The sequence below is a fragment of the Lonchura striata genome, chromosome 1 (assembly GCF_046129695.1).
Source record: "Lonchura striata isolate bLonStr1 chromosome 1, bLonStr1.mat, whole genome shotgun sequence".
Taxonomy (NCBI): Eukaryota; Metazoa; Chordata; class Aves; order Passeriformes; family Estrildidae; genus Lonchura; species Lonchura striata.
The window spans coordinates 35327147-35353441 of record NC_134603.1 but is presented as its reverse complement, the minus strand read 5'-3'; the positions used below and the strand labels follow the sequence as shown (position 1 = coordinate 35353441).

Sequence of the window (26295 nt, the reverse complement as noted above, 5' to 3'; positions counted from 1 at the left end):
GCAAATTGTAGAACTCTTCTGTTAGGCACAAGCAATTGGTGAATTTTATTTACAAAATGAATTAATAAAAATGAAAAAGAGAGGAAACTTTGGAAGAAAGCGGGCAAATGCATTAGTAGCTGTATATGAAAATAACAGTGTGCACAGAGGAAAATTCGACTTTCATTACCTTTCACTCATATTAATCTGGGTAATCAGGCATAGCTACAGCTGTGTGAATGAGTTCACCAGCTAAATTAAAAGAAAATAAAAGAGGATTTTTAGTGGAGCTAATTTTTTACAGAAAAGGTGATACAGCTTTTGTGATTTATTTTTACTTTAAAATGCAGCTTTTTACTTTTCAAATTTACAAACCACAGTACCAATTAGCAAATAGTTTCAGACTGTGTATCACTAGGTTGTTGCAGAAAATTTGTTTTAAGTGTCAGGAACAGGAAAAGTGCACAGAAAAATACCTGAAGACCAACATGGAATTCTGCAAATAACAAAATGAGCAGATGCATCTGATAAATGATGTCCAGAAAGTTTCTTTCTGCTTTATTCTTTTTCATTTACTACCTTGACTAACTGCATAGACTGAATAATAGTATCCCTGCTACCCTTGAAATGCCTGCAATGTTGAGAACTTTAGGGAGGAAAACAAGAAAAACTAAGTAAAATGAAGTAGTGCAACTGACTACATGACTTCAAACAGGAATTATTAGAATATCTATTACAGGAATATTTAGCCAAAGAAGGAATTGTATACTAAAAAGGCACATGGCAAACTAAGGAAAAGACAAATGTAATAAGATAAAGCTAAAATCAGTGTATTTACTTGCATACATATAAAATGTGAAATTCTCAGCAAGGAAAGCTAAATATTTTCATTACCTAGTTATTGAACAAAATTCTTTCTCCCTAATCATGGTAGAAGAAGCATTAACAACAGTATCTCAGTACTGATTATTTTTGATAGAATACAACTGGACTTATTCTGGAAAAATATACCCCTTCTACAAGACTGGAATTCATTACAGCAAACAAAGCAGAAAATTCTCTTGTGTCAAAACAAAGGCAAAAGAGACGTCTCCATTATCATGGTACAGGACATGCATTTTTCAATATTTCAGACAATAAATGTACTTGAAAAATATTGGTACAAGTGGAATTTGATGATACCATTCATCCATCTGAAGTTTCTAAATAAACAGAAGCAGAAAAAGGGATAACTGGCTGCACATTATGAAATAATGTGCTATTAGTACAATGAAACTAATCTCTAGTGCATATGTATAGTTAGTTCCAAAACATCCAGAAACACTGGATCATCATTATGCATTCACTCTTTGCTTAATGCAACTTGCAGAAGATTAATGGATCCCAAATGCACTCACTTCATTATACCTTCACACAACGTAACATGTTCACGTCAATTTGCTTGGGAAATCCTGCACAAGTGTTTTGCAACCCTGTGACTGTGAAGTCATGCAGAATTTAACTTTAAGGAAAAGACATATTTATCTTCACTGGGAACTTTACAAAAAAGCAGAAGATAGCTCAGATTTGTGATTACTTTTATCAAACAAAAGGACACTGTTACATAATTCCTTCAAACAGCAACAGAAATCCAACCTCAGAGCCAACCATTATTATGGTAGCTGAAAGAAAATTAAAATTCAACACATAAAACAAAAGAACTTATGAATCGTTTTTGTTTATTTAGACCCATATAAACATATTGAAATGCTTGCGCAATCTTTTTAAGCCATCAGATCCCACAGTCTGCTTACAGGGGAGGGTACAGAAGTGGCAGCAAGCTGAATGACAGCTTTTATCTGAAGTGTCTCTTCTTAAGCCACTTCCAGCCACACTGGAAAGATTCCCGTGTTACAGCTACAGAACACATTCAAGTTCAGCATCTTAATGATACCGGACTTCCAGGATCAATTTTTTTCCCTCTTTGAGAGTTTTGCTGATTCCAAAGAATCAAGAGAATGATTTTAAATATGTGAAACCTTCCTTTCCAAACTTTATTCTGAGCACAAAAATGATACAATATCTGATGGCTGAGTATTTAGCTAACTTTTTTTTTCAGAATTGTCCTGCATGATCAGGATCACTTGCATTTTTAAGACAAAGATCATACTGGCAGAAATTTAATTGAAGAGTAAATAAATAATTTTTTGATTTTTGATTTACATTCCTTCTTCCTTGAAGAAGGAATGTAAGAGGGAGATTTGCAGCTATGACTGAAAACTGAAAAGTAATTAGGGCTGCAACAAAACTTACCTTGAAATAGATTGTTTAATTCCTGCCCCTCTCTCAGATTCCTGCTCACACCACAAGGACAGCTCTGATACTTACGAGGCAGCTGAAATGCCACAGCTGACATCCCTGGACGTTAGGGTTACCCAGCACATACTTGGTGCTACCATAACACTGCAGTGTGGCACAGCAACAATGCAGCAGCTGCTTGGGGAGCTGAGGCCATCCGGAGCAGGGGCAGAAACCTCAGAGACCATGGAGGACAGCTGGGAGCAGAAATTGCGACAGCCACCTCAAGGTAAAGGACTCAAGTCAAAGCCATGAGGTTGTGAAGAGCAGGATTTTCAGACAGAATTACTAACGTCACAGATTAAAATTCCTATTAGATTTGTTGGAGAAACAGACGACAGGTCAGCTGAATGTGCCAGAATTAAAGAAAACAGAATACAACATAAAAAACACTACCGGAGAAGAGCATGCACATTATACAGTAGCTTTTCTCCAATGTTTCTTATTTGAAGTGATCAAGACCACTAAAGAAAGATAAATGCTCCGATTGTAGCTGAGAGGTTCATGCTTACCAATATAAGCAGCCAGTGCCCCACACTTTCTACCCCATGCACAGTAGAAAAACTTTCAGTCAATATAAAGCAACAAGAAAAAGAAACCAGAAAAGCAACAGAAAAATCAGGTATCAAGATTACACAGAAGCACTTACAAGATATTTTGAGAATTCCTCACAGTTGCTGAGAAAAGTGGTTGAGGCGATGCAGATGTTTTAGCCTTTCCAAGGTCTTAAAAGAAAAATTCTACAATGCTGCATCTGTATCTATATTTTAAAATACTAAATAAGCCACTCGGGAGTGGCTTAGTGTATATTTTGGGAATGAGGTATGACAGATGAGTCATTATAGTCAACGCTGTTTGTTTATATCGACACACTGATGAAGGCAGTTAGGAGTTAGCTTTTTATTTTTGCATATCCTAAAACAGGATCTTTTAAATTTAACCTGGACACACTGCCATAGCACAGAAATTCCTATTTACTTGGTGTAAATTAATTTCCATTGTATTACCATTGGAACAGCCTGAAAACATTGAATGAAGCAACTTCATAGCCAGCACAACTAAACAAAGGCAGAGGGAGTTATTGTAGATACTCTCAGCCTTACATTTTTGGTCTGCTAAGATAAACACCTTATCAAGGTGCATTTTATTAGTAGATAGAGTCTGTATGGAATAAAACCAACCAAGTAAAAGGCAAATCTTCTCATAACTGTGCCTAACTTCCCATTAAGTTACAGCTGAGGTTTCCTTACAGCTTATTCTGCTCAAATGTACTAAGATAAACAGAACAAAAACAAAACTCTACAATACTGTAGGTCAAGCAATGCTTCACATTTCTTGCAAAAAATTCTAATGGAACATATTAACCCTTCAATCTACTCGGATATGAATGTTTCTACATACTGATAAGTCCAACTGTTCAGCTTTCAGGCTGGTCTTTTTTACAGTCAATTTACAAGTACAAAAATAATAAATATGTAAATAGTTGCTAACTTATTCAGTATAGTACACATAACATTTGTGCAAACCAAGTGATACCTGTTAAGTGAGAAAATAACACAAATTTACCACATAATGATTCAAACATGCCATGAGCAATTTTTTGTTTGCTTGTTGGGACCCTCCTCCACCTAAGTTGGAAGTCAATCCTTTAGAAGATTTACTGCTTCTGAACAGCAGAACAGCATGAATGAGTTATGCCACCAAGAATTATACTATTCATAACAAGCATCAATCTCATTATGTAATAATTAATGTCGATGAGAATACAAGTGAAAAATTAATTTACTTAGCATCACGTTCTGAATATTTTCCAGTTCTACCTATAAGAATAGTGGAAGTTTTCCAAGAAAAATTAAATTTTTCTCTCCAGTCAGATGTATATATCAAAAACTAGAGGAAGCCATGCTTTCCTTCTCTCTAGAATTACTTGAGCGTTATTACAAATCCTTCTGCAGAAATGATGGGCCTAACTACTTCATTTTAAATTTTGAAAACAAAATAAACCTATTTACAACATCAAAAAAAAAAGCCCAGCAGCTTTTCCAATAAACATTTAGAAGCCAGTATCATCTTCTGTTCTCATCTTAATAAATCCCCAAAGTAATTAAATTCTCTGATCAAAACCCCTTCAAGTAGACAATCAGTGCTACATTATTAACAACTACACAGATGTAAAAAAATCAAAATAACTGGAAAAAAATGTGAAGCTGCTAAGTCCAAACTGGATTTATATGTATATATGACCATATATTCCTACATACGTAGGTTAGGACTATAAATTCATATACACACATGCATATAGCTTACAATTTTAAATTCATAGACAATGCAGTTATAAATCTCTGAGGAATTTAACATGTAAAACATACAACTAAACTGAAAAGACTCAGGGCATAAAAAGACATGTTCTGGCTGATTTAGTTGGAGATGGTTAAGAACTTGTAACAAGTAGCTGTTGGTGTTCATTGAGCTGTTCAAGACATCATGCAAGCATTCATAGTCCATTTCAACACAAATTCATTGCTCAAGGTGGCTTAAATTAAGTGGCATCACACAGCAGTGAAACAGACTTAGAGCACATACACAGTTCCCATGCCATCTGCACCACCAGTAGCCTCCAGAAGAGTGTGGGAAATAAAGAATCTGGCAGCCAGATCTGCAAGAGCTTTGCATCTTTCTCCTCTCAACAAATGACCTCAACTCCTTCTGTGCACTCACTATCACAGAGGGCCTCCCCTGCATGCTTTCCCCTCTCAAAACCACTCTTTTCTTTGAACTTGGCTTTACCCTTTATCTCCTTGCTACTCTGGAAGCACTCCTCGGTAAATTGAACTATTTGGCCCTGTCAAGCACCTTTTCCTTTCTCAAGTCACCTTCTAGGATTAACGAGAAAAATATTGTTTAAAATCAAATCATCATTACTTCCAGAACACCTTGCGCATTTCATAGCCTTAGTATTGAAGTTTGTAAGAGCATGTGTGGTAACTCTCCAACAAGTGTTCTCTGAGATACAGTTTAAACTAGAAAGATACCATGCAGAGGTGGTAAATTCCATTACAGAAAGATCAATCATGAGTCACTTAGAAAACTTGACTTCTACCAAACACATTGAGTTAATTATAAGACCTTTCCTTTTTCTTCAATATAGGAGTAAAACATCCTACACAATGTTTAACTCAGAAAAAAAGGAAAAAAAGCAAACAATCAAAAAACCCAAGTCAACATGTAAGAACTGAAACTCTTGTAGAGATTCTACCCAAAATATTATCCAGGAGAAAAAGAATGCTAAGTTTATTAATTGGAGAGAGATATAAAAAAGTTAATATTTAAACCAAACATAAATGGTGGAACTTGAAATAAAGAAAATAGTGTGCTTACCTAGCATACGAATGTACAACGCAGTCTGATCGGAGCTGTCATAGGAAATTGCTCCACGTCTCTGAAAAAAATAAGTGTATTTTAAGCAAGTTAGAAGAAAATAATTTTTAAATGGAAGTGAAAATAAAGTATTAATTGACCATTTCCATTTTAACTCTTTTCATTACTTTTAGAAATTGCGTGTCTTTCATGCAAAATGCATTTTCTAAGTATATGCATCAACTGATTTTTCTTGAAGAAGGAACAAAGGAAGGATAGGAATTGGTAGCGAAAAAACTATGAAAAGCGAGATCAGAGTGTGGTTAAAAACACGCCCATATTATTCATTTCCAATGTTCCTCAATCATTCATCACAATAGGAAGGATTTAGAACAAGATTACACAGACACAAGAAAGTGCTCCTCATGGCCTCCTAGAACACTATACTTGAAACAAATACTTGCAGTTTCTGGTTCATATATCTACTTTTACCCACGAGGTATTTCCATCTTTCAAAGGTAAGAGATGTAAAAATTTTTACATCTTTACTGCAGCCCTAGGATGCCACATGCTACCTTCATTCTACCCTGTATTTTCTGTAGGCAAAGCAGAAAATCACTGAGGTAAGATGTTATACATAAAGGCATTTCAGAGAAAGCCAGCAAGTAGTACTTCAAATTTGATGATAAAAGTTCACAAGAGTCATCAAGTTATCCATGTACAACAAGACTGAGATACTCCCACATCAACTGTATTTTTACCTACATGGGACACATACGTTTCATACATATTCAGCTACTGCAGTAATTACAATCCAGGAAGTCTCCCACAAAATGGTGAACTTCTCCTCTAACAGCTAGAAGTTGGAGGGATGTTCTCATTCACATCACACAGTCTGCAAAGCATGACTCCACATAGCACCCAGCCTCATATCGTGCCTTTCCTGTACTTTGACCATCCTCTGCCCCTTCCTAAGGCCTTCATTAATGTAACTTGATAATCCTAGGATTAGAGGATCACCTTCACAATCAGACCTGAATTTTGACACTTCAGGACATTTATTCTTTACAGAAATAAGATTTTTTTTTTTTTTTTTTTTTTTGTGGGAGGTGCACATTAGAAACTCCTATTACCTTTCTCTGTATACCACACTCCTTTCTTACACTGAAGACAGTGAAGTCCTTGATGCCACCAAGAGTCACCACATGTCTTTGAGAACTTCAGATAAAACTCAGCCTGGTGGAAAACACAATCACCCATTTTTTTATGTACGCATCTGGAACAACACTACCTCATGGACACAGAACAGCCTGAAAATGTGCAAGTTCAAAAGATAAGAAATCAAACCATGTTAGGAAACAGGATAGAAAAAATAATGCTGCATATTGAACAGAATTCTGAAGGAAATGAAGGAACAAAAAATTACATGGAAAGGCAAAAAGGCAGAACTGCTGATATACATCTATCTACAGAACAACCTAAATGAACTCAAAGACAGACTAGAGATGAGTAACCTCAATCACCATGATCTGTACAAGTGATGTGCTAAGATTTCAAACTGATAAGTTACACTTATTTTTTAATATTTTTCATGGTGAAACAAAAAATATAACCTTACACTTGAAGTTGTAGATATTTTTTTCCAAAAGTAAGCTTAATATGCAATTACAGAAGTGACCAAAAGACCTAGCTCCAAATAGGGTCCAATAATAATAATGGGGTCCAAGCTGTTGTAAAGACTACAAGGAAGAACTCCCTGTACAGAACTTTTATGTTGTCTCAGCCTTTGTTCTATTTTTCCTTGGAAGATCATAAACCAAGCAAATAATTCCTCAACATATGTTTGTACAGTATTTCTCACACCAGTGTGCCTGTCCCACTAGGAAACGTACAAATACAACTACTCAAACAGAAAATTATGCTGATTTCTTACTAACATTTTCAATGTTTTTCATTAAACTTGTCTTTGAGTTTCAGAAAATCTCTCGGCTGAATATATTTTCCGTAGCCTGGAACATTTCATATCACTGACTAGGCACAATCAGTGATGTAATTTAGTGCTAACTTGCAATTTGCACCTGTCTATCACGGATTTCTGGACATGTCCAGTACAGTTCTGTAATCTAATACAGGAGAAACCTAAGTACACATGCGGCTACAAGACCCACATACAACTAGAGCATTCATCTCCAAGAAAGAAAACAATATACAAAAATTTACTGAAAAATAAATCCTTTTGATATGTAAATTCTAAAATATTACTTGCTCCCTAAAATAAAATATTTTTAGATTAAGCAGTATATATAAAGCAGTGAATCCATGTATGATATCAAATACAAAGCACATTTTTTAAAACATACAATAGTTGCTTATACAGACAAGTGATTTTACTCTGCAAGGATATATTTGAAACAATTAAATCTAGTAAAATTACCTTAGAAAGTTTGGTTCTCTAAGGAAAAATAGAGACAATTTACTGAATAAATTTCACTAGCAATACTACACAAATAGTAGGACAATTTCAGCTAATTCTGGTAAAAGGACTGAGGTCTCAAAGATACTTATTCATTGAAATTTGTTAAATAAAATAGATAAGACAAAAGCATGCATTAGCAAGTTCCACCAACAGATGTTGGGGGGTGATGAGTGGTCAGATCTTTTATCTTTGGACCAGGCAAGTAAGTGAGGTACAGAGAGATGAGCACTGTGGTAGGCATTCAGAGACAAAGGACCAAGCTAATGGTACAGAGGTTTTTTAGCAACTTGTGATAAGTAAAAAAATAATATTGCATTCATCCAGACACAGATTGCTTTGTGTCAGCTTACCCTGCAAACACATAACAGACCATCTACTGCAGGTTGTGGTGCATTTGTTATTCTACCCCATACAGTACTCCAGAAAAATGCAAGGAAAAAGGCAAAAAGAGAGAAGTAATTTAACATACCCTCTATGGGGTTCTTTAAGATTTATTGTCCAGACTCCACTACTTAAACCCAGCAAAGTGAAAAACAAGATTTAATGCTTAAATTTTTACTGCTATGTGATCTGACAGCAAATTCATAAGAAGGCAGGCAAATGTGTCTTGAAGACCTAAAGTTACTGTCAAGCACCCAACTGTTCAAACAATTTAATCAGCAGGATTTTACCCTTGTTGATGACCAAAAATGCCACCATCCTCATGGCTAATCAAAGGCCACCTCTCTGTAGCCTACATAAAGATAAGAACACCATACTTACCCGAAAAATATACCTTACTTACACAGCTGAGACAACCATAGCATACACTGAATCACCCAACAGACACCTTGGATCAAAAAATATTACTCGTTGTCAAGCTATTGCCAATATTTTTAACTCATTTAGCATAAGAATTTATTTCTAAATCTCTGCACCACCTCTTCAGTCTACCTAAAGATTTGTACCTGTTAATAACAATACTGACCCTCTGTACAAATATGAAACAAATAAGCACCATTCCAGCAAGCAGCCAGAAGTGCTCAAAGACAAGACAACCCTAATGTGTCTGTGTTTAGGCAGGTTCAATTTTCAAGCACAAGAACAACTTGGTTGGTGGGAATGTGCTGGACCCTAAGTGATTCAACAAATTCCTCAAATGATTACCTGAGATTCTCAACTCTTCTGCTCCCTTCCAGGCATGAGCACAGACACTTGAACTGGGTAAGCTGTTTTGCTTCAGCAGTGAAGACAGATGTCAGGAAGATGACTGGGAAGGATAGCTTATACTGGACTTCCATTTTCAAAGCCTCACCTTAAACTTCAGTTTCACACTAGAGTATTGTTTATTCTTCAAAAGGGCAATACAGTCAAAAAGCTTCCTTTTTTCTTCTCCTTTGAGACATATTTGTGGAAAGTGAATGGAAGAAGTTCAAACTAAACTGGAAGATCCATTAATCCTCTAAGAACAACACCGATACAAGGACTCTGCAAAAACATGCAGAGCATCTACTAGAACTTAGATTTAAGTCAGATCTCTCTGAATATCTTTTAACAGAGTATTGAAAGTTATTAAAGGCCATGTAATGGGAACAACGTGCCAAAATAGCACACAGATACATCTTCAAAGGAAACTGCTTCAGTGATGCTTGGGAGTACAAGCATTTGCATGTACCACTTGGAAACGGAGCACCTGCTGCTGTTTGTGTCAAACAGAAATGTTTCCACTGATGTATCAGTTTTATCACATAGACTTCCCAATCTTATTGAAAGCAGAGCACCAGCATTACAGCTGGGCACTTCATTTCAGCAAGGGCCAGCTTGCGGACTGTCTAGTAAAACAACTCCTGTTCTCATTCTCTTAACAAAACCTGCTAGAGCTGTCGGCCTTCAAAATTCAGTACCACCCATCAAAAGAACCATCTATGCTTTTTGATGGACTACATGACCCTCATTTTGCTACTCAGTTGTTTATCCAGAAGCTGGGAAAGAAAAGACAGAGGACAGAAAGCAATACAGGCAGGTGTTTTTACCCACCTGACTTTCTAGTCTTTGCTGAACTATCAGAGCATTAGTCTCAACTGCTCTGAACACAAGTGTGGAGAAGTTGTTATACCATGGCAACTGCAATGCACTGGTTGTGCGGCCTCAAAAATACACCCTTGGAAAGTATTTAAGATCATAAGACTGTTTATGAACTAGAAGTCTTGAGAATGACAAACTAGTTAAGACCTTATTTCTCCATTATTGTATTTCAAAAGCAAGACTATAATGTATCTTAGACTTATCTCAAGTATTTAAAAGTTCCATGCTAAGATGCACAGTTTTCCAAAAAGCACAATCAAAGTTTTAACTCACTAAACCGCAGAAAAATGCTCTCTACGAGCACTTAAATTGACACTGAATTCAGGTAAGCCACTGCAAAATGTTCCTACCACTATTTAAAAATTTCACTGCAGTTCAAAGTATTACTCTGAAAGTTTATCAAACCAGCAGTAAGAAAATGTCATTCATACTGCCTTCCTGAAATTTAACCAGCAGTAAGAACCATACCTTGCCTTCAAATATTCAAGTGTGACAATTTTAATATTTTCTTCCATATAAAATTATTTCACATGATCACCTCCCAAGACAGATGGCAACCATTTTTAACGTTAGCTATTATTTGAGTGATAGTTATCAATGTTAGCAATACACATATCACGCAAGCATCTGTAAGCTATTTTTATATACCTCAGATGTATATCATAAGGCATAAAATTTATCCAAAGCTTTATCAACATTTTAAAAAATCAATACTTAAAAATATACAAAACAAAAGCTTGACAACTGATCAGAAAGAATCTGCAGTCAAAAAACCTCACAAGCAATTGGTTTAAGCGAGGACAGTAATAAACAGAGGTATTGCCTAAGGAAAGTAAATCAGAAGAGCATCAATGCAATGGCAAAATAGGTAATTAAATGAACACAAAACCACTAATTCTTTAAAAGAAACCACCACTAGCACATGTAAAAACACAATCATAAACAGCAGGGAATTTTATGCCTAACTGTATTATGTCAGCTACCTGGAAGTTTTATTTTACCCCACCTTAAAACAAGCCCTGACCAACCTGGATTAGACATAATCCTTGAACAGATTTTTTACGTCAAGTTCCAAAAAGCCAGCATTTCCACAATATACCAGTAAAATGCAGATAATGTACTAGTCTAGCACACAGGCTGTAAATCTGTAGAATCTGCCTTCAGTCACATGCAAACATCCATTGGGCATCCTGGTCTTTTTCTTGATGTGACAAAAGTTTTCACAAGTGCTAGCAACTAAGCCTGACCATTTTTGTTTTTAATAAATTTAGAAACATGTTATTGGCAATGACTGAAGAGTACAGGCATAGGTGCCTGGCAAAGCTTGTTTTCACAACAAACTCAAATTCATGCTTGTTCATATTCTCCTGTTAATTGTACAAAAATTTTAGAAGTGTGTATCAGTAGCAATAACAAAAAAAATTATCTATGAATGCAGAAATGCTATGGGTTTTTTTTCAGTTTCCTTAGTTCTCTCCAATTATTCTGGCTCTCCTTCATAATCCTACACTTAAATTTATTCCTCCTATGAGGAATGCTGATTCCTCCTGAGCTATGCTGAGAAGAGCCTGGTCTCATCTCCAGACACCAATCTCCCCTATATTTACTAGCACAAATATCCATTATGGGGATACTTACATTCTTTGGAATGAGAGAGTAAAAAACTCAATCCTAACATTAGCATGCATTTTGCAAAACACAGGGATCTCAAACAGAAAAGCTACGAAGTAAAGTAGATATTTCACATAAGCAAACAAAACTGGTATTTCCACTCCTGCAACTCTGAAATCAACAATACAAAAAGGATATCCTGTCCAGGAAGCAAAATACACTAATTTGTATTATTCTCACTATGTTTAAAGTTGTTTTTCCTTATTTTCACAAAGGTTTTAAGGTACTATAAAATTGGAAATCTGTTAGTAACACAGGCAAGCCAACTCCTGCCATTCAGAAGCCATTTCATATCCCTTTTACTTCCCGTCTCCTAACTGGCACTGCTACAAACACACTCCCACTTCAAGGCAAGCAAAAGTCAAGAGCTACAAAATCATGTATGAACACTGAAGAAACACAATCTTAAATGGCAAATGATGTTTCCAAAACAGATTAGATTTAAAAAGGAAAAATAAGCACTTGTGAAGTTCTTAATGACTTGTTTTCTCTCAGACTACTTATAAATCCAGTTAGTCAAAACAGATTTTAAAAATTACCTACCTTAGAAGTAATCCATTTGATAAGGATCAGAGCTAAACACCAGATCAATGCAATTCCCATTGGATCACCCCAAATACCTGAAGCATAATCTCCCCCCCGATGGCTGCCAGTGCTGAAAGCAGCAGGGCACAGCAGTGAGGCACAAGGCAGGCAGCAGCTGTCACCTGACAGCCCCTGCAATGTGCTCTGCCCCGCTCCTCTCGCTGCCAACGCTGGACTCAACAAGAAAGTTTTACAACTAGAGGACATGGCAATTAGTAAAAACTTACTAAGTCCCACAGAAATGCCAAAGGAAATGTAAAACCATGATTACATCCTTTCATCATCTTTAAATACAGCAAAGTGTGGCAGACAACAGGATCAAACTCCAGTAGTCAAAAAACCCGAGCTAAGTCAGGATACTGCCTTGCCTTCGAATGCTATGAAGAGCCTGTTTCCAGCAGATTCCACCACTTATGATACTCACAAGTTCCTTTTATCTCTACCACCTGGAGAACTTCTAAGAATTTAACTTCAAAACATATTTCAAAATTGCTTTTATAGCTATATATATAGCTATACTATAATGTTAATGAAAGTTAATGCACCAAATATGTGCAATTGTTCAAACAAATTGTCATTTTCTAACTTCTTTTGTCCACTAAATACCAAGCCATCCTTCATACTAGCAATTCACACATGCCTGAACTAGCATGGACCTTTCATTTATTGCTCCAAGGGTTGAACCTGGCTACAGCCTCCCTAGCCCTTCCCAGGGTGGGAAAGCAGCCTAACTTCCTCCAGGAACACTGTGCAGCAAAGGGGTCCTATATGCTCAGTGCAGCCTTGAGATTCATTCCAATTTCTGTCATTTTAAGCTGACAAAAGTGTTTCATTTCAAAAATACAAAGACATCTCAAATACCTTGGAAAAAAAGGAGCCACAGTGGGGGAGAAAAAGGAACAGTGTAGGATAATGAGGAGTTTAAAAGGATGATGCTGAATAACTGAAAGCAAAATTATATGAAGACTCTGCTCTTCCTATATATATATATATTTTTTTTTTTTGCAAAAAAATCAATTCCAAATTCCAATATGTGCACAAAACATGAAAGTTAGATCACCAAAGGAATAGTTTTAACATTAAGAAACTGATTTCCTCCCCCACACAGGAAAAGGGGACACATAAAACAGTGGATGGTTACTGAATTAAGGAGAAGAATTGTTAAGTGGGATAGGGCTCTTTGTTATTTTATACCATGATTTGGAATATTTATGATGTCTTTTAAGCTATAATCATGGTATCAGCACAACCTGTGAATCCCTACAGAACCAATACATTCCAAACATTTATCTTCTGCCCTGTACCCATGTCCCAGAAAAACAGATCAAAACCAAAGGCAAGAACACTCCCAATGGGCCTTTTGGTACCTCACTTCATTAATGTAGCACTTATCTAAAGGTCTGTTAAGTTCCACATAAAATATAAACTGTCACAGAGATAAATTTAAAAACATTACCACCTCCAAACAGTTGACAAGGTTAAAACACCCTGACAATTAATCACCACTGTCTGACGTTTCTTTAAAAAAACAAACCCTCAATAAATGGCATCAGGCTATATTTGCATTACCATTTGGCACAACTGGAGCAGATCAAAACACAGCTGCTGCTCAGATCTTTACATCTATACTATATAAAGCCCAGGAGTTTTAATTTGGTTTTGAAAGCCACATTTACTCCAACTTTCTGAACCAGCTCCTATCACAGTAGGTTCAAAGCTGCCAAAAAATGACCCAGTAACTGATCAAACCTCTACAACCCTATTGAGGGTTAAGGTGCACACAATGAGTGAATGATTTAGTTTCTTTTGGAAGAAGCCCGGTTAGCACATACCAAAACCACTCCAGAAAACAATCAAATGAGCACAGCAAACAGGAACAATGAGGTGATTTGCTTCAAGACTGAACTCTCCTCTGAATAAAACTCAAGTATAAATAGCCTTATATACTCTTTGAAATGTCAAGCATTCCTCTCTGTCATCACTATTATCAATCCCTGACAAATCTGTTTTCCCATCTCAAAACACATGAAGATGTTCTTGGAGTGTGTGCATGGTCTTGCCCCATGTGCATGGAGCAAGACTTTCTTCCACCAATTTCAGAAATACATTATCTTAGCAAACAGAGCTACACAAAGTGATCACCCTTTCTTCTTTTGTCTTCCACCATTAAGTGGTTTAATTAAGAAGCATTCTCTTACTTAAAGTTATCTAAAAACTGTCTCATGCCTAAGTTTAATATGAGAACATAGAAATAAAATTATTTGACCACTTGTTAAGCACTAATGCACCATCATCTGTTCTAATTATGGCTTGGAAATGGAAAGATTGTTTTGGCAATACAATTCTGAATTTGGAGACAAAGTAAGATCAGAAAGTGCACTGGTTTCTTCTGCATGAGTTTAACAAATCAACACAGAAGCTAAAGGGCTTCTTTTGGGGAAAGTGCTGCTTTGAATAATTTCACTAACAATTCCAAGGTGAAAGTGAAAGAGATTACATTTAACAAAGAAGAAATTATTCAAGGTTATTAGTAAGTATGGTAAATCTGCATGTAGAAGACTACATAAAAATGAAGTATTACTGAATTTCCTGTGTTAACATACTCCCTGTTATACTGCCTCAGTTCTGGAATTGCAGGGACCCTTGAGCTGTGGACATTACCATCAGTCTCAGCTTTATCTTGAAACTAAGAAGCATATAAAAAATGATAGCTATCATAGATTGCATAGTTTTTTTTTTTAATCGGGGAAGTTGCTAATGCTATTTTCTTTCTTCTCTTCTTCTTTACTGCTTTCTGAAAGACTTTCAGTTTTCTAAAACCCATTTTTTTGATGTCTGCAGAGACACCATGTTTGGTAAGGCAAGATTTACAGTACCTAACATTCACATACGAATTGTTACCTATTCCTCTCTCCTTACCATCAGCTCACATGTACAAGTGCAATAGCTATCTTTTACCATTTCTAAAGAAACAGAAATATCCCAATGACTTCAATGTAGACTTGATGCTATGCAGCACCGTAGATGCATTTAAGCAGTCAAAGGCAATTTTTGGTACAATTTTTGAATTTACTCAATAAACCTCTCTGTGCTATTCCTGGTGAGACAAGCATGCATTATAAATAGAGCAGAAAGCATCTGGGGTCTTGCAAGAGTTGTTACAGAGCGAAGATACCAGTTTGCTCTCATTGCAAAACAGGCATCACGTGGGACCAGCTCCTACCCAAAGTAGCTCCCCCATTAATACACCATGATGATTTGTAAGGCTTCAATTATTTCCATAGACACTCCTAGAGATCTGCAAGGTTCCATGTGGAAACCCATTATTTCCTATTACGTACTCTGCTATTTGAAGTACCACATACAGGATCCCAATTTTACTTGTACATTTCTAAATACCTGTCTATTCCAATACTTTTATATATTTATTTATTTTCCTGAAGTTCATCAGCCCTGAGAAATGGCTCAGGGTCACCTTACAAAGCTTAGTACTGCTTGTGTATTTAGTATTTCTACTGTTTGTGCAGAAGTGTATTTAAATGCTCTACCCCCCACCCCACCCCCCCACCCCCCAAAAAAAAAAATATTACAGTAACATCTACAAGAAATCCACAGTTGAAGCAAGAACACCAGATTTCAGATACACTGCTGGGCCTCAAATGACTCTCCATTTCAAATACAGCAGGGTTTTGCAGATCTCCATCACCATCTGAGGTTTTATGTTAAAGTTGGAGGCCTGTTGCTAATCTCTTCTACTTGCCAGAATGACCTGATTTCACATACATGCACCTGTACACCTGGCCTGGAAAATAAATCTCCATGGAGTCTCCTTTTCCCTTCAAACACCCCCTTCCAGAACTGAGGCCTGTGGCACACTGATTTCTAGGATACACTCCTGACTGACCTATTACTTGCTGTGAACCAGTCTGGGAACTTTACTATATTAACAGCATGTAATGCCAGTAGAGGAATATGCCTACATGTACAAATTCATCAGCACACAGTGGAAAAAAACCTACAACTCATTTCCATCTTTTCTTTGCTTTTCTCCCTGTCTCATTATATATCATGTGTGATATCTCTCTCCAGCAGACTTCACTAAAAAAGAATAATTAAATGGTAATCTATGAGTATTCCTGTAACAAGTGTGGGTAGCTACTGCTGCAGCCCAACCCAACCACTAAAGACTACTCTCAAGGGAAAATGAGAAAATGCACCATTATTTTTATAGATACTGAAAGCAGAACTTCTAGAATTTCACAATTACCAACTTTTACAAATGCTACTTCTATTTACATCTTAATTTAAAATATTACCTAAGAAGTTTACTTCCAATTCAGCTTCATATTTAAAAGATTTGCCATGTTAGCCTAAGTTGCAACTAGGTACAAGATTCCAACTACTCCAGCTGTTTATTAACAAAATCATAGAATCATTTAGGTCTTTAAACCTTTAAGATCATCAAGTCCAACTGCTAATCCAGCACTGCCAAGTCCACCATTAAACCATGTCCCTAAATGCCACATCTACACATCTTTTGAATAATTCCAGGCACAGTGACTCATCAACAAAGCTACGTATCAGCTAGCAAGTCATTAGCAAACATGAAAATCTAAGAAAGGTAACAAAATTCACCTTCACGACCACAACCACATATAAATCATCATTTCAACTGCCTAACTCATTGCAACTATACTCAAAAGGCTGGTTGATCTTAAACCAAGGGCTGAGATCTCCAAAACATGAACTTTGAAAGTCAAGGACAGCTACGGATCCAAAGGGCAGAAATTATACCCCTAAAAACTACTTTTCATTTCAGCTGAAATCTTCTATTTCAGCCTTCAGTAAGACAGAAAAGGAAAGAAAGCCCCCTTAGAAAAGATACAATCCCAATGAATGAAAGAATTCAGCAATTTGCATTTTAGTGCCACCACCCATTCTGTGAATTTTCAATTGCTGCTGCAATATAGAAAACTATCAGGATCATGCTATGTGTCCTTTATTTCTAAAAGGGGTAAGAGGTAGTTGATATTTTATTTGAAAATCATATTAATATTTGTCAAAAAACCCACATTATTAAATATTGCATTTTTCTGTTGGCTGTTTTAAACCTTTCCTCTTATGTGCTCAGCCATCATGATTTTACAGGTTGACAGAAATGGACATTTAACACTGAAAAAGGCAAAACCATACATACAGTAGTTGAGGGGTATATAAGAACACTTTTTTAACTTCCTCACATAAACACCTTGAAACAGTTTATTTCTTTTTAAAATTACTCTTTTGCAATACAAATTAGAACACTCTCGGTAGCTCTGTCATATCATGAACTTCATTTTTTTAGCTAGATGTGTTTTCATAAGAAAAAGTGTTAAATGGTATAAACTGGCTCAGTGACAAGCAATCCAATTTAGATCGTTTAAATACAGAAACACTGAAATTTACTGTTTTAGGTAAAACAAATCATCACAATATTAACTGAAGTTCTACAATACAGAATTCTTCCTTTGATTTATTCAGACACACATTTTGAAAGGATGTTTACTTACTATGGCACTTTAGGCCTTTGCTTAAATTCAGGACCAAGTTGACGCACGTGTATTTGTCATTAACTTTTTTGGAAATGTTCACTTTTAACCCTTGGATGTAGTAAGTCTTATCACCTTGGACAGAGAACCATATTAGCAGTTGTACAGATGCTCAATCACGACTGGTCAACAGCAGCCTGTATCTGCCCACACATGTTGGCAGGTACTACCAACCTGCTCATTCACAGCAAGAAACAAGGCCCATTTTAGAGTTCAATACAAACACCATCATCTGTGATTTCAAAGAGTTGAAGAACTGTACCAGTGTTACAAGACAAAGTTCCACCTGGGTCTCAAAGACTGCAATCCACTCAGTAAAGGTAGATTTAAAAACTCGATAAGTTGAGTTTTAGCTGCTCTGAGTTACTGTGTTTCACTGTTAAATACACCTTCAGCCAAGACTGAATGGTATACTGGAAGCAAATCAACAGTAATTTCAATTCCCACGTACTTCACATATTGCAAGTAACCCAGCTATGTGAGAACACTTGAACATTAACATGTGACAAGAAAAGCTACCAATGTTTTAGACTTTGGAATAAAAAAATTATGTTCTATTTCTAAACCATATCCTTTGAACAGGAAAGATCATCTTACTGTGCTATATTTAAATGGGAATCTAAATAAAAAACACTGAGTTTACAATCTCATAGAAAGACATGGCAAAACTGTCAACACAACAACCAGAAATGAAAATTACAGAACCTAAAGTCACACAAGTTGTATCTTATAATTCTTTACAAACTCTCAATAGAAGACACAAAGGACACAAGTCCATCTTCTAAAACTTCCAAGGTTTAAGCTTTATGCCTTGGAGAGACGCTTTCTCAATAACTTTTACACTTATGTGAACAGTGCTAGCTCACCCGTGATTCTTCAGAGCCTCCAGAAGGCGTGTATGTGGAAAGGGGAGCACAGGAAGCACTCAGGGCCTCCCCACACAGCAGCTCAGGTAGGAATTTCTACAGATATGTCTGTCCAGCTCATGAACTCAGAGAAGAGAGCAATCCAAAGCAATAAATGAAGGCTAAAAGGCACAGGGGCAGGGTACAGTGTAAGATGCTCCTTTTCCCTTGCTCCCTGGGCTTCCTTCTCATTCACACATGAAAAGGAAATAAATCAAATTTATAGTAACAACTAAAAGCTTCTTTGACTAAGTGATGGGTACTCCCATAGCTATAAGGGCTCACCTCTTTCTAAGCCTAGAGTAATATCTTCCCATCTGGTTCTTGTCTAGCAAGTTTTTCCTAACCCAGCACTGCTAAAAGCTACCTTTAACCCCTTCACACACACACACTTCAATTCACTTTGTAGGAAACATTTAAAGAACAGTTTACACAAAATGAAAATATTCACGCTTACTGAGACTCCCCAGGCAACACAGCTACCATTTACCTTAAGCAAGATTTTCAATTTTCAAATCTCATTTTTAAAAAATTAACAATTCCCACAGGGAAGAAACAAACAAAACAAAACACATTTCAGCAGCTCCCTAAGCACACTGGCATATGCCAAAGCTCCAACAGTATGTTAAATATTAGAAAGGCAGTAATAAAATTATCTTTGTTTTTGTTTCCTTGCTAGCCATCACATAAAAATATTAAGTAGTCAAAAAAGATTAAATTTCAAGAAGAAAGCTGGAAGATTCACTTTCATAAATTGAGTAGAGACAGCATCAGAACACTTGAAAATAATAAAGTCTGGCTTTTATTCTCTTATTTTGTGATTATTTCCATTAAAGTAACTGAAGAACTACAGAGGACAAACACTGAAACTGGTTACACCATTTACTGTCAAATTCACAAATCAATACTGTATTTAATTTATGATAGTAAATGAAAATAGTAATTAAAGTCATCACAAAGTTTATGAAGAATAAATGGTGTCAAAGAAAGATCAAAAAGGCAAAGCACAAAACTAAGAAGCCACACATGGTATCATAGTATAAGAAATACAGAAAAGACTAACTACATTCAACTTCCTTCACCTCAACAAATACCCTAACATTGCAAGCTTAAAGAAAACACAAACAAATAAAACTAGCAAAAACCCCAAAACTAACAAAAACCAAACAACCAAAAAAAACCCAAACACCATATACAAACCCAAACCATAGCAGTTATTTCTGCTACAATGTTCTTCCTAGAGGAAATTCATCTAGAGATGCATCTGCACTAAACACTTATTTCAGAATTTGCTTTCCCACCATACCCAAAAATGCTTTTAAGTCTTCTGATTAAGGATAAAGTGACCAATTCCAACAGAATTGGATAGGCAGACCAATTTCAGCTGAACCCCTTAAACTTGAAGAAACTCTAATGAGACAGTAAGCTGAAAATCCTAGTCTTCCCCAAGGCACACACCTGCCATTTCAACACCTTCCCTCACTTTCCAGGCCACAACATATTATTGCCAGCTTCCCACCTTTCATTTTCTTGAGCTACCAATAAAACCCTTTCTTACATACTTCCAAATTCTCATTCTCTGACCCAGAGCAGATGCATATTTTTTATAGCAAATGCTTTAAAAACTTGTCAATTAAATTTAATAAAGGAATTTTCACATAAGCCTTATGTTTTATAGACACAGCTTTAAATACATAATTATTGCCTTACATTAATATTCTGTCAGCATGTGGGTGCCAGCAATCCATACATCCAAACAATTATAAACAAAACCCAAATCTACTGATTTCAGCTTCTCACCCACTACAGATAAGGCTGACCCTGAAACAGAGAGCTTTTCAGTAGTGTTGTGCCTCATGTCTGCAAGTGTTGAACTGAAAAAGACTACTGTGTTTGAGACTGAAATACACTGAAAAGGCTCTGCTTTCCATGACAGAGATGTCAGTGTACGAAATATTTTCCTGGACATAAAAAAGTGGACTTGTTTTTGCTTGATTTGGCTTTTTTTCTAATAGGTCAGTACTAAGAAAAAAGCAGCTGACAAAGGAAAAAAAATTATAAGCTGAAAACTAATATAAAAAAATTCCAAGGCAAAAAGCAATGTATGATTGCAATCCTGTTAGGGGAGGCATGGAAGGAGGTATGGAAACAGACATACAAATTAAGTGTTCTATTTAGATTAATACATTTTTGATACACTTCACTTCTGACATAGTGACATAGGGAAAAAAGATAGATACTACCACTAGTATCTTTATACAGCTTTCTCTCAAGTACTATATCCTTGTACAGACTCCTCATTACTCAACCTGAGTGTGCACTTTATCACACAATATTCCACGACCTTCTACAATTAAAAACCACTTTCAATAATTTTTCTTACAGCGATTTCACAGCAGTACACCTCTGAATTTAATATGCCATTTTTGAAGGTAACAAGATGCTACTTTCATTGTCAGAATTTTACCACTAAACAGAAATTGAATTAAGCATAGAAAACTAGTTATTTCAACAGGATTTAGAAGATCTGTGTTTGTAAAATTACATGGCATCACCATTTTACTTAGTTATCCTGCAGGGATGCTGAAAGCAGCCGTATTATTATTACATTGTTTCTTAAAGAAGCAAGAATTGTAGCAATACCAACAAGAATGTTTATCTCTGAAGCTCCTTGCCACCCACTGGACACCTGTCAGTCTTGGCACTGGTCTTTATGTGCCCATGTAAAGAAGATTTTGCATGGCATAGCCCTCTCTTGACCAAATTAGGCTAACCTCATCTGCATTGACATCAGTGCCTACAATTTTGGAATCTCATCGACAGAAATAGCTTTATCACAGGGCCCAGCATACAAATTAAGCATCTGTATAGGGCAAGCTGAACTTGTGGAAGTGATAAAAAGCTGTAATGAAAAAAATCTTAGCATATACTTTGAAGCTGTATCTAATTAAGGCAACAGTCAGCTACTCTGGGTGAACTTGTTATTTGAAGTCTGGGGTTTAGTCCGCTTGCTGTATTCTCTTGTTTGCACACAAGCTAATGACAAAACCTTACATTTTAACCAAGAATCGTGACCAGTAGCTCAGTATGTACTTCAGGTATGTGGAAATCACACACATTTTTGCTATATGATTCCAGTTTTGTCTTCAAATTTGGCATCCCTAATCATCCTGTTATTCTGCAAGAAGCCATTTCAGCTTGCTACAGAATTATCTCCAGGACTAAACTTCTGCTGTCTGCACAACAAACTAAAAATATCAAGACATGATTAATTTCATTAATGTTATATGATTTAGGCAGGAAAGGGGAAATCTGGTATATTGGATCATAATTATCTTATTAATGCAGTGAACTAATTTTACAGAGGAACTTTTGAAAAGGAGCAGAAGGACAAAACTAGCTAGATAAGCAACCCCCAAAACACAGTTGGAAAATGAGATAAAAGAAGGAGAGGAGTAGCTTGTATGACTACAGCAAAATTCCATCACATCAGAGCTGGGAGTTCACAGATCAAAAGGCGCACAGCATCACTCTCTCTGCTTGCCAGGGGAAGGAAGATCTGCTGTCAGTTACTTCGTCAAGTATGATGGAAGACAGACAAAAGACCTCAATATAATTAAAGCCTTTCTCATTTTGACAGAATTTTAAGACTCGTGGAAATACAGGTGATCATGAAGAACAAAAGAATAGTTGAAAAACATTTAAAACATTTATTGCTTTAGAATAAGTTACTGAATATGGATGTTATTGCTCCTAAAGGGAAAAGTATTGGAAGTACAAAGACTACTCCCAAACACATAGCTAACAAATATAGAAAGAAATGCAACCCTGTCTGTAGTTCAAGATCCCTGCATTTTTGGAGGCTCCATGGGTAGCCATCTTCTGACACACACAACAGAACCTCACTTCCCATGCTGTAAATCAGCCTATCCCCACCAAAATTGCCTCAATGACTTTCTTATTGCTTCCTACACAAAATCACAAATTGCCCTCATGTCTCTAATCAAAATTTTCCAAACAACTCACTCTCATTCTACTGTCCCCTTTTTTGCATCATATTCCACCAAATAGTGCAGGAGAACAGGAAAAGAAAGGTAGCACATGCTGTGGCTAACCAATTAGCCTGGGTGAAGTCCTATCACATACCACACCAGAGAACTCCTTGAAATCACCAGTAAAAAGCCCAACTCTAGGTCTTTCATTTACTTTCCAAACTGTGAAGAACAAAAACTTCTCAAATCCTAGAAATAATAAATTCATTTTCAACACTGAACTTTTTATTCTGCTTTGAGATACGCAAGTATTTTTATTAAGTAGTTTTTGTCTTTCAAGGAAGTTGCAGACATGTCCTTTTAAAGAAGCAATACAAACATTTTGGAAAATATCCTGCATTGAAGGTATATTTGGCAATAAATCATTTGCCAAAACAGTCAGTTTATTACAATTCATACTTATGATACCCTTAATTTTAAACTCACCTCAAAAAATATATACTAAAAAGCAAAGATTACTAGCAATTCTCCTACAGCATATACTCATTGTTGTTTAATAGACCAAGAGTAAGATTCCATTCTGGTTTATCAGAGTTCCCAAATCAATTTATGCACATAGGTTGTTGCTCCCATAACTAAGTCATAATTCTTTACTTAAAAAGTGGAAGGTCTGAAATGGCAATAGCCTTCACATACTGCAAAGAGCTCAAATGCCAAAGAAAGAATTAATTTTTTCAGTGTCTTCTCTAGAGCATTCATCAAAACTATCAGAGCACTTCACAAGTTGCTGGCCAGAGAACTTGTGGATTCCACATTCCTGGAAGTGTTCAAGGCCAGGTTGAATGGGGCTTTGAGCAACCTGGTCTAGCAGAAAGTATCCCTGTCCCTGGTAGAGGGGATGGAATTAGATGATCATTAAGGTCACTTCCATCCCAAATCATGCTATGATTCTATGATAAGTATTCATCCTCAAACTCCAGCCCTGCATCAAGATCAGAGTCCAGACTGCTAGAACTGTATTCTTTTTTTTTTTCTTTTAATCACATGCAGCCTACACATAAGCATGGCTCCCAAGCCTAAGCATCTCTCTCTTTAGAGGAGGTGGAGGAGAGGAAGAGGGCAGGAAAGGCAAATCAGGCTGCAAGATCTCATATCAAGCATTCAACAAATGAGAAGCATACAATCATGATCTAGGAAAAGCTGGATGTATATGTCCATATAATAAGCAATTACAAGATGGAAGCATGGGAAGTATCTTCTTCTCCAAAGTGTCATTTAACTGCCTTTTAAATACATCCAATCCTTCATTCTTCCCAGACAAAAAAAAAAAAAAAAAAAAAAAAAAAAAAAAAAAAACACCAAAAAAAAACCAGAAGGTATAGTTAAAATGCTTTTCACAAAAGCAAGTACATTTTTAGCAATAAAGGAGGCAGGGATTTCCTGTAAAACATAAAAAAAAACCCTAAAATCTCCCAATGCATTCATGCAAGGATGTTAACACAGATTGCAGAGGCAATTGAAATGTGTATTTCCTAAATGCTGTAATTATCTCTAGAGTTAATCCATAAGGGAAGAAAACTTATTTCACAGCTTTTCTGTTTTACTTCAACTGGAAAAAAAATACAAAAAAAAACACAGCAAAAAATTTAAAAAATACACAAAAACAAACAAACCAGAAAAACGTAGAAAAAACAAACAACCAAATTACAAAACTATTGGTCAGAATATACTTTACCCACATAACTTGAGAAATTAAGAAAACTCTACAATCATCTCAGAGACCACTTCTGGTGTTTCAAGATATAAACTACATATATAACTCATAATTTCTAATTATAGAAAACAAAAACCTGTTTCAAAAATTATCACATTTAAAATGTATCTTGAGCAATAGAGAAATCTTTATACAGAGATATACAAATACACTCAGCATGTAAGCTCGAATCAAATGCACAAATTTACAGCAATCATTCTTAACCAGTGAGTACAAACATTTTATAGAAAATAGTACAATGCAAAAAAATTGAGGTAGTTCTGTAAACTGATACATTTTTATGCTTCTAGACCAGATATACACTTTTCCAGGAAAAACTGAACTTTCAACACTGGATTTGCTGTTGCTATTATCTACAAACCCTATAGCTCAATAAAAATCTTTAAAACTGTGGGTTTAGAAGTAGTCTGAAGCTCTTTCCCTAGGCACACAATGCCTACTAGGGTTGTAAATACTGCAGTAACCAGGGCTAGGTGTGGACAGGGTATTAGCCATAAAGAAATCTGTCTTTAATGATGAGAGTAAGTTTTCAAGTGCACGGTTCATGCCAAAATGCCTTTGATCCTGAAAACTCAACACTGCATAAACCTTTGAACAGGTTAGCCACAAGAGCACTGCAGAGTGCTCAAGAGCCTCCACCTTTATAATAACTGAAATGAGACTAAACACTGCTTAAAGTTTCCTTTTTTAATAAAGATAATTGCTTGATGTCTTAAAAATCCCCAGGTATAGCACAGTTTATCTGAAAAACTGATGCCTCTCATTCTCAGGTTATGGCTTTTTAGTTGTACAAGAGAACTTCAAGTACTTCCAGCCCACCCTTAACCAAGGGATTGCAATACTGCATGGGATACAACAGCCAGGGCTGGCACAGACTGGCACCTCAGTGCAGTGCATGGACACTGTTCTATCTTCCTTTAATTCCTGAATTTTGCAAAACAAGTTTCAATGTAACACTCAACAAGGGAGAAGCAGAAGTATGACTAACAAGCTGAACTCTTTTTCTGGATCCAGCCTCCCCCATACCACAGGCACGTGGTACAGGAGGTTCGCTGCCCTTCAGCTCTACACTTTTCAGCCTTTCACTGAAGTCTGTCTTGTCCTAAGGCAATATGTATTATTCCACCTCTTCCTGAATCCAGACATGTGGAGGAGTGGGACAAGCTCATACAAATGCAAAGCTCCTGAAATGAGGAACTGGAGGAAAAAAAAATTTTTTTTTGCAAGTAATGTTGGAAGACCACAAAAACACAGCTTTGAAATCAGAATTGTAACTTCTACAAGGGTTAGAAAGGCAGGTCTATTATTGTATTACAGAAAAATACTGTTTGAAAACTAGCGTACACCTGTGAAATCCATAGCATTGCTACACTGTGGATAAGACTAAAAGTATGAGAGAAAGTTTAACACCAACATTACTTAATTTTGTTTGCTCTTAAGACAGAAAAAATGAAAGGTGATGGAGGTCTGAACAAATCTTTGAGACAGAAATATAATTTTCAGGGAACCACATTCATATTTGCATTGTTGTTGAAGTCCACCTCTGACTTGTAGTGAAGCACAAGAA

The 26295-nt window shown here is 36.2% G+C and overlaps 1 protein-coding gene across 4 annotated transcripts in view; it reads right to left on the bottom strand.

Moving 5' to 3' along the window:
- The window catches only part of PDE7A (phosphodiesterase 7A), a 75161-nt gene that overhangs the window by 30287 nt on the left and 18579 nt on the right, over positions 1-26295 (bottom strand). For 2 of the 4 annotated variants that reach the window (XM_021555616.2, XM_021555617.2), the window contains exon 2: positions 5695-5755. In XM_021555616.2, coding sequence (XP_021411291.1) covers positions 5695-5755 — 61 coding nt within the window. Of the gene's footprint in view, positions 1-5694; positions 5756-12427; positions 12757-26295 lie in introns of those variants that run through there. The other 2 variants (XM_021555613.3, XM_021555615.3) reach the window with 2 other exon arrangements.